Here is a 16,027-nt window from a genome sequence, read left to right as displayed (position 1 = left end):
AATAAATTTTGTTTGGACCTATTGATAGAAATATATATATCTTTACCTCATTAAATGAGAAGATTTTGGTGATTCTGGTTTTTATTGGAAGTTCTCCGAGATCAAAGTATACCTCTCCAATCACTTGGTCAAGATTTCCATAGTTAGCCTCCATTAATATCATTTCTGAAAGGAAGATTTCAGTTTCATTAAAGCATAAACTATGAGTGTTATTAAACGAGGTTATACAAACGAATGTCATACTTTTATAAAGTCTTATAATTAAAATAGAAAACTTCATAATAACATGTACGGTGCCAATTTTACTGCACCAGATACGCATTCGACAATAAAAGTCTCTTCAGTGATGCTCGAGGCCAAATTATTTGAAAGTCCAAAACCTGCTACAAACGTTGAAGAGCTGATTAAAACGAAAAGGACCAATAGTAAAGCCAAACAGGACAAAGATTTTAAAATAAGCTTCTTTTTTTATTAATAACATCACGTCTGCCGTGAAAAAGGTTACTGATTGCGCTTTCGGTTAACAGTTAAACTCGAAGAAAATACCAAAGGTAACAGTTTAGATCTGAGTTTAAAAAAACCAACTTTGTTCTAGGACCCGATCAATAACGGTCACAACACCTTGTTTTTATAAACGTCTATCTGATATATTTTACAAAACATATAACAGATGTAAATCATTATAGACTTGAGAACTTACGTAGTTTATTAGTTTCTCTATCATCTATGAGAAATGTAAATTCTTCGTTCCATACGGGATTGACTTCATTGTCCTTTGTTTCAGTCCGCCGCCGACCTTCTGGTGAGGTCTTCACATTAAGTATAATATACGGGTCTGGTGTATCCACTAAAAGTATTTACAAAAAGGGTACATGAATTAAAATACTGTAACAGACACAATATTCTCAGAGTTAAAGAAGACTTCATAAGGTCAAATGCGACGGGAAACCATAAGCAGACAACGTCTATATAGTAACGAAATACTAAAACAAAAATAAAGGTTAACACTTAAAATCCCTGAGGCTGACTTTGGTTGAATATGAAAACGCTGATATTTCAAGGAAGGTCATAGTTTTTCTCGATTGCTTTCTCTCCTACATACTCAAAGGGAATTTAAGGTGTTTGTAGAAAATAGCTGAAATAAGAAACCTTTAATATTAGAATGGCTACATGTATGAAAATGAAAGCAATATTACGACCAACAGTCAAATTTTGAGAGCATTACTGAACTTGTGTTAAACCGTTATGCATGTATGCATTTACATACCATGTAAATCGTCTCATTTTCATGTTATTTGAATAAATTATAATGTAAGTGTAGCCTGAGAGTGTGGCCTATAATTTGAATAAAATTGATCGAGCTGCATGGTTGACATGACAAGCATTTGAATTTGTTTCAATCGGATAAAATAAAAATGTTTACCGTAATCATACCATCCATGTGTTATATTTTTGCCTCTGACGACCTTTACGGTGAGGATCAAACATGGTCGATGTTCTACCTACAATACAATGGTATACAGTAAACTTCATCATTTTTATATAAAACACATACATGTAATATAAGATGCAAAAGATGAAAAGCAGTTCATAAAAGTAAAAACTTGCAAAAATACTTGTCATCTGGCAAAAAATGATATGGTTTATGATTCCAAGGACATTTGCGAAAAAGTCTATGATTGATATAAAACTAAAATGAACAAGTTTTAGCTTTCTTAAAAGCTTTGGAGTGCTTCGCTGTATCATACTTTTAAGTAAGATGTGGTTTATGTAGTTGTTTAAGTATGGGAAATGTGTTAGTTATCTCATTTGTGTATATACTCATCAGTGTGGAATTATAAGCCCGTCTTAAATGGGATGTATTGTAGTATACTGTAGTTCATCCATGAATATTTCCTATAAGAACTCAAATTTGTCAATTCCTACAAAACTTAAACGGAACATTAAGTTTGATTAAATATTAGACTAAGGAGATGTGGTTTGATATCCAATGAAACAACTATCCAACAAAGTTCAAATGAAGTGGATGTATGCAATTATAGGCAAAAAGAACCAATATACCGTATAGTTGACTATAAAAGGCCCCGACATGAAAAATATGATACAATTCATTTGAGCAAACTTAGGGCCTAATCTATAACGCAACAATTTACGAAAAACAAATATGACCGACGACAAGCACTGAACTACAGGCTACTGACTTGGGACAAGCACATAGAGAATGTGGTGGGGTTAAACATGTTGGAAGGCGCCAACCCTCCCCTAACCTGGGACAGTATAGTGTAACAGTAAAACAGCATATGTGTATAACAATAATATTTAGTATGGTTTTAACTTACTGATTACAAAATCAAACAATCTCCTTACAAGGGAGGATCAAAACAAGAGACTTACTTAAAACTAGTGTTCTCGTGAAAGATAAGCAGTTCCTGGTTTACTTGCACAACTGCGTAGAAAACTGAACATACATTTTTGATTGAGTGCTGTTGTTAATTAAATAAACTGAGTGGCAAAAAAACATATCTTCAAGGCCAACGTAATTGCTTGGTGTGTTTAATAATGTATACCTTTTTAAAAAGAGATTTGATTTGTCGAATTTATTAATGGTCATTAATACTGAACAACAAAAGTAAAGCGATTTTTAAATTCTTCAAATATTTTGTCAGCTACACCAGTCCTTTTAATTGCACGCTGCGGATCATGGTGTCCGTCATTGTTATTCTTAACATTGATTCTTTTATGTCAGCTAAACTTGCTTGAACAGATTGGTTTTTATCTTCCTGATTATTTAAAAAATGGATACCGTAAGAAGTAGATAATTTACAAGAGGTTTTAAATACTTTGTTTACTCATGTAAACACTGGAGATAATAAAAATCGATGTACTAGATTTATTCTGCACTTCATATTATTATAGTTAATCTATAAAAAATATAATTTCCGTCATATTTTAAAATAATGTTAAAATTTATAAAAAAAATTGTGTCACACACAACTTAGTACATAATATATAAACATCTCATTCGTCTATAAGTTGTTTAAGTGGTTCATTTTGTAAGACATCCTGTGTGAACTCACGAAGAAAAAAAGTTCAACAACATAGAATTAACCCTGGTTGTTTTTACTGGTAAATACTAAATCACATGTTGATTTAAATGATACCAAATGTATGGGTTCTCCTTACAAGGGAGGATGGGGCTTCTTTATTAAACCACATGGGATGACGATTAATCCTAGTTAACTGACGTCTGTGTGTCCCTTTGTGATGGAACACTTTCAAAGAATGAATTTTGTCACAGACTTGAAGGGGTTTAATGTTTTCAAGAGTTCAAATTTACCCAATACGTCTGTCATCACATCGATAGCTTTTGCTCTAAATAAAGACATCCGGCGATTGTGATTTTCTTTAACATGGTCATGGGAGTTTAAAAATCTTAATCGGGAACAGGCAATAAATTCTTAAATTTACAGATTCAACTGTTGATTTCCCCCTCATAGGTATCACGTGTTTACGTCGTGTTATGAAATAGTACCTATCTTGGACTAACAAATATTACAAACACTTGCTTTGTAACTTGTTATCATGCCCAGTAAGTACTGTCAGATGAAAAATGTATCATGTTCAGTAAGGACTGTCAGAAGATAAATGAAACATCCCCTCCCCCCCCAAAAAAAAAATACAGTAATTTCGTTCAGAATTTTACGAAAATAATGTTACGTTTTCCTTGCAAATGTACTCCAAGAGCACCCGTTGAATTGCTTTACTAACTGAATGTCTGTGGTATAAAACTGAATGTGTATGGTATAAAACTGAATGTGCATATCAAATCTTTTCGGGAATAAATTTAAAAAAAAAGTCATATGAAAGAGACATGTCTATGTGATATTGTATAAATTATGGTGACAATGTTATTTATTGTGTAAACCTTTTGAATGTCTTGTAAATATCTGCATGTGTTAAAAAGTATTGTCATTTAGTTATTCAGCTCCGACTATAATTGTGCATATTTTAGTAAGTATTATACAACTACACGTAAGCAAAGTGTTGTTATAGGTTTCAATATTCAAATTTAAAAATATAAGTGTAGAAATTAAAAATTTCTATCGAGTTTGTATAGATAGTTGGTATAATTGAACTAAGTACTCGTAATAGCAAAGCTATTGAAATTAAAATCTCTTTATAAGCCTACAAGTTTTACTGTCTTGAGATGACACATATTTGTGTTGTTAAATCTGTATTTACATTACAATATAAGCTTGAATATCGCAGTGACAATAAGAGAACTTTAAACTTCTCAGTCAGTATTCTAATACGCATATTACCTACGTATATATTTGATGAAAGGGAGTCAAAACCGTACAAATTTATATAAAATTAAAATTGAGAATGGAAATGGGGAATGTGTCAAAGAGACAACAACCCGACCACAGAACAGACAACAGCAGAAGGCCACCAACAGGTCTTCAATGCAGCGAGAAATTAATATGCATGCTAAGCAGAATAGTGTTATTCTTTGATAAATAATCAATATTCAAAGAGATAACCGTTTTTCACTTTGTCACTACAAGAACATGGAACCTTGGTTTTAAACTTATGTATTTTTAATCAATTCCTTTTCATGGAACAGGTTACAAAAAATAATTAAAAATGAATTAAAAGCATGAGGCTGCATTTCATATCAGATCTTTTAGTAAACTGAAAAAATTACTTGCATACCATAAATATCACAGCAGGTATGCGACTAAAGCTCCTAAATATTTACGAAGAGAACGAAATGTTCCGATGACCTTCGTTGGAACTGTTGTTTTTTTTTTATAAAAAACAGTATAACTATCATTTTCATATTCTGGATGAGCGTAGCGAGAAACTCATTTCATTTTTTTTCCTGGTGTCTTATCAAAACCAGAAAAGTATCATCAAATTTCTCATCCTCTTAAAGCTCGAAGTAAAATATTTATTATTTAGTGAATAATAGAGTACCACATCTCCTTATTATATATATATATATATATATATTACAACCCTATATAAAGCCGACGAGGAAAGGCATTACATCGACCACCGAAAGCTATATTTTTATGTAGCCTAGGTGGTCGAGTGGTCTAGGGCGCTGGACACGATGCAGGCGGTGTTGCCACGATGTCACAGACACAAGGGATCGAATTCAGCTGAGAGAAGAACTAAAATTTGCTAACGCAAATTTGAAAATCTAACATTGTTGGGCTAAATTTGAGACGATAATATATATATATAACTAGTATTGTTTAAAATATTGACACTGACGAAGGTTATTTGTTTCGCCGAAATATTTGTCAACACGATTTTAAAACATCATCTTCGTATATATTTATATATATATATTAAAAATGTTATACGCTAAATTATGCTAGTAGGCTGGAAATATTCTATGTAAAACACAAGTCAAAACCTTAAAATGTATATGAAGCTATGCTTATATAGAAAATTTTGCATACAAAAGCTAAATATTGTGTGTTATCTAAACTCATTAAAAAATCTTATACAAACAAGTAGAAAAGAAAAGTTATTTAAACTTACCTCAAAAACTTGATATGGATCAAACCTGAAATTCAAAAACAAAAATAGGTCATTAGTTATTTTCCAACTTTTATCACCAGGAAGTTTTACTTATTGAGGAAAGTAAAAATCAACGAACTTACTTTTTCTCACTATTAGTTCTGAATACGTTCATATTAGAATCTAGAAACACTTCTGACAGATAACGAGCATATACGACTATTTATAGAGGACTTGATTTGTATAGAAATATTCAAATTAAATGTCCTTGTATTCATCAAAATATCGCCTGATTGCGTTAGAAAAATCACTTGTGGAGCGTATCTATCAAGACTAATATTAAAGAATATTTAAATATGAGTGACGAGAAAAGCATTTCAATCAAAACTTTATAATATATCTGAAGGGTTCGCTGTAATTTCATTAAAATAAGATACTTTGAAATATATATATGGATATATTTATAGAGAATTTCACAGTGTAATGCAAATAGAAATACATTTGAGCATTTTAACCTCCCATCACCAGTTTCTGATTTTATTAACAACCTAAATGTTATCAAAGATAAATAAGAAGATGTGGGCCAAAGACCACAATTAATGATCCCGCTTTTCGTTGTCCAATATAGTTCCTTTTAATTAGAGTGTATTTTTTCTTAATTTTTTTTCTTTCCCTTCCTCACTCATTTCTTAGATTTTTTTGGATGGAAATGAAAGAAGAGAGGGGAAATAAACTTTTGGATGTTGTATTTTAACTGATTTTGATATGGAAAGAGTGATTAGGCCAGGTGCAAAAAGGTGATATTTACAGTTTTCGGAACATCTCTTGACTTGCCCATAGGGGTATGGATGTGTATTGGCTAAATTTGTAAGATGCTGGGGAGCGATATTTCTGAATGTTTGATATATGTTTGGACTAGTACTGTACTTTACACACACAAAATATTTGACAAAAAGAATCGGTGCATTTTTTTTAATGAAACAAAACGTTATAAAGAACTAATAGAGAATTTAATTGTTGTCTGTGGCCTGTGGTATGAGTGCCAATGAGACAACTCTCCATCCAAGTCACAATGTGTAAAAAGCAAACAATTATAGGTCAAAGTACCACACCACACCAATTAGCAAGCTATAAAGGGCCCGAAATGTACGTTTCCGTTCTGTTTTGTGTTTTTCTTGGTGGTACCATGGAAGTAAAATGAGTCAATATAATACTCCCATGGTGGTAGTTAATAATATATCTGAAGGGTTCGATGCTCGGTTCGCTGTAATTTCATTACAGAGATGATCTAATTAAGACCTTGGTGTAAGATTTCCCGATTGACATGTATACCAGGACATCATTACCATTCATAAAAAAGGGGTATTTCTATATAAACAAAGAATATGAACAAACAATGATAAATAAATAGATATAATTAACTCATCAGATTGGAGTTCACAGGAAATATTTGAAACTGTTTTACTTGACTCAAGAGGTGCCCTCCTTTTCCACCCACATTTCAACACATGAATGAGGCCCCTAATAGAAATATCCAAATATCCAAATATTCTTTCGTATACCGTTAGTTGTATTTCGGTTTTTAGTTTTTAAAAAAAAGACACAGTAGCTCGTCCTTTTATTGTACGAAGACATTAGTTGATGGTTTGTGAATTGCAATTAAATGGTTTTGACTAGAGGCACTTCGACAGTGAATAACTTTTATAGTGGTAAAGACGATATGGTTAGGCAAATAAACATTAGATATATATAAAGTGACATATATAGCCTAGATGGGTTATACACACACACACACACATGTAAGCATATCAGATTCCTATGAACAAGTTTGTTTAAGTATCATATTATTTTAACTGTGACTCTCCTTAATTTACATAAAGATCTATGTATGATATCAAATTTAATATACCGTCTATGAATTACTGCAGCATTCAAACCAAAAACACCAAAAATATAATGCAAAACCAATTATATACAAAAAGATGTGCACAAAACTGTAAACTCACATTAAATATGGCAGACTGAAATATAGGAGAGGGGTTTAATTGCATTCACAAAAGGATGAATATTATGTTTATGGTTTCTAAAGATTTTAAATAAACACACTTTTAAATGTGGCCTTTATCTGTTCATCTTAAGATAAAGTCAACTATTGTAAAATATTCCCCCAGGTAAAATGTTGAATATGTTTTTCGTTGTACTTTACATGCAAACAGGTGTTTCTTGATCTACCATCTTTTGAGAAGTTTAGTCCAAATTCGAATACTGATTTTTCTGCCACCACTGTTACGTTTCAAAGTGGACTTTTTTTTCAAAACTAAGACATTACCGGTACACGTGAAAAAGTTTGTACTTGACCTTTAGTTAATGGTGGCATACAGTGGTGACAAAGGACAATATTGAGCTCTGTTTACTTATACGTTATAGCATAGACATACTATTAAATCTATGGTTATAGTAAAAAAACAATTTCTGTTAACCTATAAATATATAATTTTTTGTGGTATTTCTTTCCTGGCACAGTCGATTAAATACAAAAGCTTGTTTACTTCTTTATTCAAACAAACATACCGTGATTTTTCCTTTGCCAGATTGTTTTTCTGAGGTATCGTATAGAAACATAATTGTAACTTTGAGCAGTTAAAGTATTTAAATCATTTGAATGAGAATTACGGCTGGTAAAAATTGAATAAAGTTTAATATGACTACATTAACCGTCTTAGATATGACCACGAGGATTTAATATTAACGGTATGTTAAATTTATAAAACAATATTTATGGTTTCTGTTACACAACTATTTGTGTTTTCCTTTTACTTATCTTGCTTGTTATTCTTTGCCAGAAGTTTACTGGTGACTTTTAACTAACTATGTCTATGCCATTAGTACATACCGCTTACAGACGCCAGAAATACGTGTTTTAAAGTTAAGTATATAGTTCCCATCAAAATATAAGTATTTCATGTAGAAATGATTTAAATCAGAAGGTCATGACAGTTTATTTTTAGGATAAGTATATCATTTATTATATAAAAACTACATTTCCGGTTTTAGCTATTTTTTTTAACTTTAACTGTAAAAAAACTTACACTCTTGAAAAGGACATCTTTTTTTCTTTAGACCTGGGTGATAACACAGGTTCTTCCTTCCTATTGTTAACACTGTACGATGGTACCTTTCTTACTGGGCTGCTCCTGTAATAAATATCAGATATAGAGGGACAACATTATACAACCTTCAATATTCGTCACATTTTAAAATCCATCAGTGTCGACAACCACTAGTTCTATTATGAAGTCAACCGGAATTAAACTCTTGTTATTCATCCGCAACTATTTTATAGTGTATGAACAAGGAACGTCAAAATAGTTGAACAATTATTTACATGCGAGAATGACCTTATTTAAAGTTAAAATTTTACTTCAGTGTATCCTACTTACACCGCATATAGATAGAAATTTTAGCGCAGGTAAAAGTTTAGTATCAAATTTTTGGATTTTATAGAGGAATTTATAGATAACGGTTACCGTGTACATATTTATTTGATTTATCTAAATTTATTGAAACAGAACTGATTGACTGGGTCTGCCTATATTAGTCACATAATTCCACCCTACTACAATCTCAAGTTGTAGGTGTATTCCGTGTTTCTTGGTACTGGTGTCTGCATGGGTTATCGCTAACTGTTACTTTCAAATACTGTTTACACAGTTTTGGCTTCAGGATTCCAATTATTGTTACATTTACCTATTATGTTGGGTTGTTCACCCAATTTTGTCAATATAACGAAACTATAAAAAATGTCATACAAGTGGGATGTTTAACTTGCTATAAAACCAGGTTTTACCCACCATTCCTGTACTCAGTCAGGAATATGACGGTTGTTTTCCATTGGTGCAGTTGGTTGATAAAAGTCTAACGTTTGATTTTGTCAGTTTTAATGGACTTCCCCCTTTTTGAATTTACATTGAACTTTGGTATTTTTGTTAATACGTTTTCCATAATATTCACCTTTTTTGCGTAAAAATATTTTTTAATCTGTGAACAAGATTCTTTAAGATGTGGTACGAGTGCCAATGAGACAACTATCCATTCAAGTCAAAATGTGTAAAAAGTAAACAATTATAGATCAAAGTACGGCCTTCAACACGGAGCCTTGGCTCACACCGAACAGCAAGCTATAAAGGGCCCCAAAAAGATCAATGTAAAACAATTCAAACAGGAAAACCAACAGTCTAATCTATATAAAAAAAGGAGAAACGAGAAAGACTTATGAACCAAACCAATAAACGACAACCACTGAACAACAGGCTTGTGACTTAGGACAGGTGCATAAAAAAGCAGCGGGTTTAAACGTTTTAACAGGCCCCAACCTTCACCTTAACCTGAAACAGTGGTATAACATTACACCATAAAAAAACACAATAAAATATCAATTGAAATGTCTTAACTCGATCTTTAAGACAATACACAAAAACAAGTAAATATACACTGAACGAATAAGTTTGATATATGACACAATATAAATAACTTTAACCTAGGACAAAATGGTAATATGCACATTTGAATTGTTCCTGTTATTCTGAAAATAAAATGAGTAAATAACTTCATAGATAACTGAAATATTACATTTTGATAATGTAAAAACGTGGACACTATAGACAATTTGATAATGTAAAAACTTGAAAACTATGGACAGTTTGATAATGTAAAAACTTGGACACTATGGACAGTTTGATAATATAAAAACGTGGACACTATAGACAGTTTGTTATGTAAAGACGTGGACACTATAGACAGTTTGATAATGTAAAAACGTGGACAGTTTAGACAGTTTGATAATGTAAAAACGTGGACACTATAGACAGTTTGATAATGTAAAAAACGTAGACACTATAAACAGATTGATAATGTAAAAACGTAGACACTATAAACAGATTGATAATGTAAAAACGTTGACACTAAAGAAAATTTGATAATGTAAAAACTTGGACATTATAGACAGTTTGATAATGTAAAAAGTGGACACTATAGGCAGTTTGATAATGTAAAAACGTGAACACTTTAAACAGATTGATAATGAAAAAAAGTGGACACTATATAGACAGTTTGATAATGTAAAAACGTAGACACTATAAACAGATTGATAATGTAAAAACGTAGACAGAATCAACCCATAACATATAAAAAAAAAACCGAATGAAACTAACAAATTTAATTATTCGACGTCAAAATTTCAGAAAACACTCTTTGACGTCCCATTTTTGGTGTAACGTCGTGTTGTAGGAACATCGTGCACAACGTTACTATAGACAGTTGATGATTTAGAAATTGGACACTGAAATGTGTGTTTTATATTAATATTCCCTAAGAAGCACTGTCAGTTTTGTTTGGCCATAAGTAGGAAATGACAGACAAGTTTGAGAAACTTAACACAAACCATACGAACAATTACGTGTTTCTGGAAAAAAAAGGGGCGTGCATGGACAGGGAACAATCAAAATCTTTTAAAGAGTATCGTTGAACCTATAAATAGTAGTAGATTCGTGGTTTTTCATGGAAAATGTTTCCAAAAAGGTTAATCGAAGTACTACTACGGAATGTTTGACGACCTTGACTACCCAATGAGGGTCTCGCACAGTCGGTTCATTATTCGAGGTATTTATTATTTAACTTTTTATACACATATGAACACAGGATAATTAAACTTTACCGTATATTTAAAAATATAACAGTCTAAAACCTTTCGTTTCATATTAAAATTTAAATAAAATACATAAAACTTACTACAAAAGTGTTAGTGTACCTGCATATAATTACATCGACATAGGACTATGCTTATAACATTAGTTTTAATATACTGCAGACTTAAGTTTTGTAAATGTAAGAACTGTGTACTAATGTCAATAGGTCTCTTTTGTCTTCTTCCGGTAGTGTTAAGACTTCTAATTAAATTGAATTGTGAAGGAGATTATTTTGCATGATTGAAAGAACTTCCATTTTATAAATAATTTTGCCTTGACAATAGTAGTTTAAATTACACTATGGAAATTATTTTTTTAATACAATACTCCAATTAACACATTGTCTCCATAAAAGTCATTTGTTCCTCAAAGTAAGAGTCCTGCAGCCTTTATATTTTATTACTCAAGATATGTGCCATTTTACTTTGATTATTTTAAAATACATTTCAAAGAAATCTGGAACTAATCATATACATATTTATATAATGAAATCAAAATACTGATATTGAAAATGTCTTGATTAAATTAAGAATATGCTCTAGGTAAAAAGAAACCATTGAGGTATTGTGTATTTGAATTAACTGATTTTCGATTAGAATAAAAGAAATAGTATATCCATTCTTACAAATGTGTGCAGTTCTAATATAATGAAAATATTATTGCGGTTCTCCGAAATAAAATTATGACTAAAAGAACAAATTAGCCTCATGGACTTTTGAATTTTACGCCAACAGCGACCACCATCTTCCTTAGTCGATACAACTACAACATGCCAATTGTAGTACCAAGTCTATGTTTATTTTATATTGGTCTTAGTGGTTTTAGATGATATTTGTTTCAGTATAAGTATATTGTTTCATAAGGTCACGATTATAAAATTTCTATATAACTTCAGATATCTTCAAGTACGCGAAATTGACCTGCTTTTTCTTTTGCTGTTGTACAGGTCAGAGATATGCAATTTTGCCAGTTTTTTGTGCTGCTTTACAGAGCAAACATAACCCTATCGGGATGTGGGAGGAGGGGAATCATGAGCGTTGGAAGATACTTTGACGAGTTAAAGGATGAAACAAAAGTTTTGTATATTTGCCCTTTTATTAATGTATGCCATATGTAAGGTTTAAGATTTGAACATTAATGACATAGGCGATGATACAGCTTCGTTCAGGACGACCTGGGTGCTATTGTCTGAAAGCTTCAGTTTTTTTCTTAGTGGGATACTTTCGAATACTTGAGTCTAACAGTAAATACCACAAAAAAAAAAAAATTACTTAACACTTACTGTGGTTTCCATCCTTTCCAATAAAATGGGAAGGGAATAGCGTCCGTTAAGTCTTTTCTGAAAAATATAAATAACAAAGAATGAATAATAGAAAATGTGGGTTTACGTCATGGAGACAGCTATCCAAAGAAACACCAGAACACATCTAGAGGACCACGTGCAGTCTTCATCAATTGGTAGGTGTCTATACTATATGTCATTGAGACAGCTATAAAAAAAAACCAGAACACATCTAAAGGACCACGTACAGTCTTCATCAATTGGCAGGTGTCTATACTATATTTCAAGCTCTAGATCGTCGCAAGTAGTTCTGAATAATCATTTTCTGCTGATTGAGCAAAAATCGTGTCCAAATTATTACTGACAGACATATAAAAACTGGATAAGTTTGTATGGTGACAGATTTAATTTTGTCAAATATACATTTTAATATATTTTTATCTGTAACAAAATATCAGAAAAGTTTTTCTACGGTACCAACAAGGAAGACCAAAATGCTGCTTATTTTCAGTATTTTAAAATAAATTGAGACACGTCTGTCCGTCTGAAATACATTAGATCTGACATGAATGACATGTCTGCAAAAGGATTTCCTTTCAACAATTATGTTGATTGAGAAGGTGCTAACATTTCACTGCAGATTTCACTGTAAATTAATGAAATTTAAGAAATAGGCGTGTTAATTTGAAAAAGAATAAATTTACCCCACGAGTAATCTTTTATAGACAACTCACTTATTGATGTCATTATCCACTAAAAGATATTGGCAAATAAAAATAGTTAAGCACATGCTTAGTCCTTGCAAAGAGGTTCAGGACCTCTGGCCTTTGTTAGTCTTGTATCTTTTTTTAATTTTGGTTCATCTATATGTTTTGGAGTTTAGTGTGACGTCCATTTTCTCTGAACAAGTACACATTTTTGTTTAGGGGCCAGCTGAAGCCCGTATCCAGGTGCGGGATTTTCTCGCTGTGTTGAGGACCCATTGGTGGCCTTGGGCTGTTTTCTGCTCTTTGATACATTCCCCATTTCCATTCTCAATTTTATTAGGTTTTTTTCTGGAGAAAAATAAAGGACTTTGTCTACATTCTTCACTGATAATGCTGTTACTGAAGATGTTCTTTTTATGTATTGAAATCTTAACGTCTTTGATTCTCATAATGTTCACGTGACGTTGTTCTCCACACAAAGACTTATGATTCAAATTTCATATCCACATGTCCTTGTACAAGGGAGAAATCATGACAAATTAATTGGGCGACGTTCTGAATTATATAACTTAACTTCTTAACTCAACCGGTATTTTAAAGGCACAAGATGAAAGACATATATATATACACAATAGGAAAGCTGATGAAATGTGCTGTGAAATTTCTTTTTCTTGGTGTCATGAATGTTATCGTTTCGGATCAAATTTGCTTTGTCTGCATGGTCAGTAAAGTTTACGATTTTCTATTCCACAACTTAAAAAAAAAATATTTGTCTTTTGCCTTATGTGGTTAATGAATTCGTGACACATATGACAATTTTATTTTTGTTTAAAATTGCATAAAAATGTTTACCGTATACAATTATTTGCCAAATTGATTTTACTATTTAAAAAAAAAACTTATCTCCTAAAGTTACTTAGTTTTGTATCTTTTCGCATGGAGTGGCTCGTATAGATAAGATAAGATATTTTTTTTTAATTTCCAATAGAGGACCCATTATGGGCATAATCAGTACAGTGATTTTTATATTAAACAATTGCAATATAGACAATACACAAGAAAAACAACTCAAAACATGAAATATAAATTGAGTTAATAATATATATAGTCATATAAACCATTATGTTTAGTGTTTATTGACCATGCACCAGAAGCAGCATCACATCCATTAAAAAAATTGCTTTTATGAGTTAAGTCCTTCCTCGTGGCTGATGCATATGAACAAATAGTTTTGTTGTCCATATGCAGGAGTCACCAAGGGCAGGTGCGTATATATATACTCACAAATTCATTTTGAACTACACTGTACAAATAATAAGTGCATATACAATTGCGGGTTTTATACTAATAAAATATCTTATCTTATCTTATCTTATACAAAGAAAATAATTTGCAGTAAAGCTTATTTGTATGCATGTGTCCGAAGATCACATGGAAATATTACGGGGAATAACATGTTATTTATCATTAGGATGATAGATAATACGTTCATGACAGTTTATATCCTTCAATGTAACGTGTGTTTTATCATTCAGCGGATATTAATTTCAAATCCGTCTCCTTTATAATACAAGTAATTCTTTAATTTTAATATTTTGGAGGATTATCAAATGTATGTGAACTGATGTAGAATACAAAAGAAATGATTTAAAAGACCCGGATACAATTTAAGCTAATAAAATGACACAAAGTAACCAATGATGATACACAATGCATTTGTTCTCACACACTTTAAACGGAGGCATAAGGACATTAACATATTTTGAAAGAAAAAAGAATCAAATGGAATAATATCACATTTCACAGATCAAATTTGCGAAAAATCTACTTAACGTTAATTCAAAGGCAGAAAATACAGCTGTATTAGCTGAATTGGGAATGTACCCTATTGGTATACAGGCCCTTAAGTCTTCTGTAGGATTTTAGTTACATATTCTAAATTCAAATGAAAAAGAGTCTTTATTATATAATGATTATAAAGTTAACAAGCAGTTAAATGATGAATTTGCTTCAAAAATTAAAATGCTACTATCTAAATTGAATTTCACTCATGTTTGGGAAAATCAATGTACCTTTTCTAAAAAACGATTACTTTTAGCCTTCACGAAGAAGCTCAATGAAAATTACATTATACTTTGGAAAAATTGTCTCTTTAATGATGATAATTCAATAAATGGAAACAAACTAAGAACCTACAGAAAATTTAAAGTAAAGTATGAACTTGAAAAGTACCTTTTTATTGAATTAAGATAAAAATGTTACAAAAAATTATGTCAAAATAAGAATAAGTAATAGTATGCTGGCTATTGAACGCGGTCGATACAATAAAACAGCCTGGGAAAATAGAATATGTCCTTAATGCCAGAAAGAGGTGGAAGATGAATTCCATTTTATCATAACATGTACATAACATGTACAGAACTTAATAAACCTAGGATCAAAATGTTTAATGAAATTTCTAATATAACTACCATCATCCAATAAATCATTAAATGTATTTTGTGTCATTATTTATATTTGAATACAATGAGATGTAGAGTTATATCAATGAGACAGCCACCAAGCTACAAAAGTTACAAACAGACATGTAAAGGACAACAGACAATAGACATGTGTCCATAAAGTATGTCAAGCTGGACCCTAATCGATTATACAGTATATCGATTCTTATTTGGTTTTTTTTATTGCAGAACTTTTTAGAATTTTAAAAGATATCACAAGAGCAACTCGAACGAATCAAAGAAATTACCTCTTTACAT

At 31.3% G+C, this 16,027-nt stretch overlaps 1 protein-coding gene across 7 annotated transcripts in view; it reads right to left on the bottom strand.

Moving 5' to 3' along the window:
- LOC127738371 (cytosolic phospholipase A2-like) overlaps positions 1–16,027 on the bottom strand; it is a 43,007-nt gene that overhangs the window by 11,922 nt on the left and 15,058 nt on the right. For 2 of the 7 annotated variants that reach the window (XM_052249579.1, XM_052249581.1), the window contains exons 2-8: positions 12,562–12,618; positions 8,625–8,729; positions 7,542–7,556; positions 5,557–5,581; positions 1,424–1,502; positions 701–847; positions 47–165 (exon numbers count right to left, since the gene is read on the bottom strand). In XM_052249579.1, coding sequence (XP_052105539.1) covers positions 47–165; positions 701–847; positions 1,424–1,502; positions 5,557–5,581; positions 7,542–7,556; positions 8,625–8,729; positions 12,562–12,618 — 547 coding nt within the window. Of the gene's footprint in view, positions 1–46; positions 166–700; positions 848–1,423; positions 1,503–5,556; positions 5,582–5,678; positions 5,760–7,541; positions 7,557–8,624; positions 8,902–8,975; positions 8,994–12,561; positions 12,619–16,027 lie in introns of those variants that run through there. The other 5 variants (XM_052249583.1, XM_052249580.1, XM_052249585.1 and 2 more) reach the window with 5 other exon arrangements.

The sequence above is a fragment of the Mytilus californianus genome, unplaced genomic scaffold (assembly GCF_021869535.1).
Source record: "Mytilus californianus isolate M0D057914Y unplaced genomic scaffold, xbMytCali1.0.p SCAF_4, whole genome shotgun sequence".
Taxonomy (NCBI): Eukaryota; Metazoa; Mollusca; class Bivalvia; order Mytilida; family Mytilidae; genus Mytilus; species Mytilus californianus.
The sequence above is the reverse complement of the archived record's forward strand: the minus strand, read 5'-3'. Positions and strand labels throughout refer to the sequence as shown.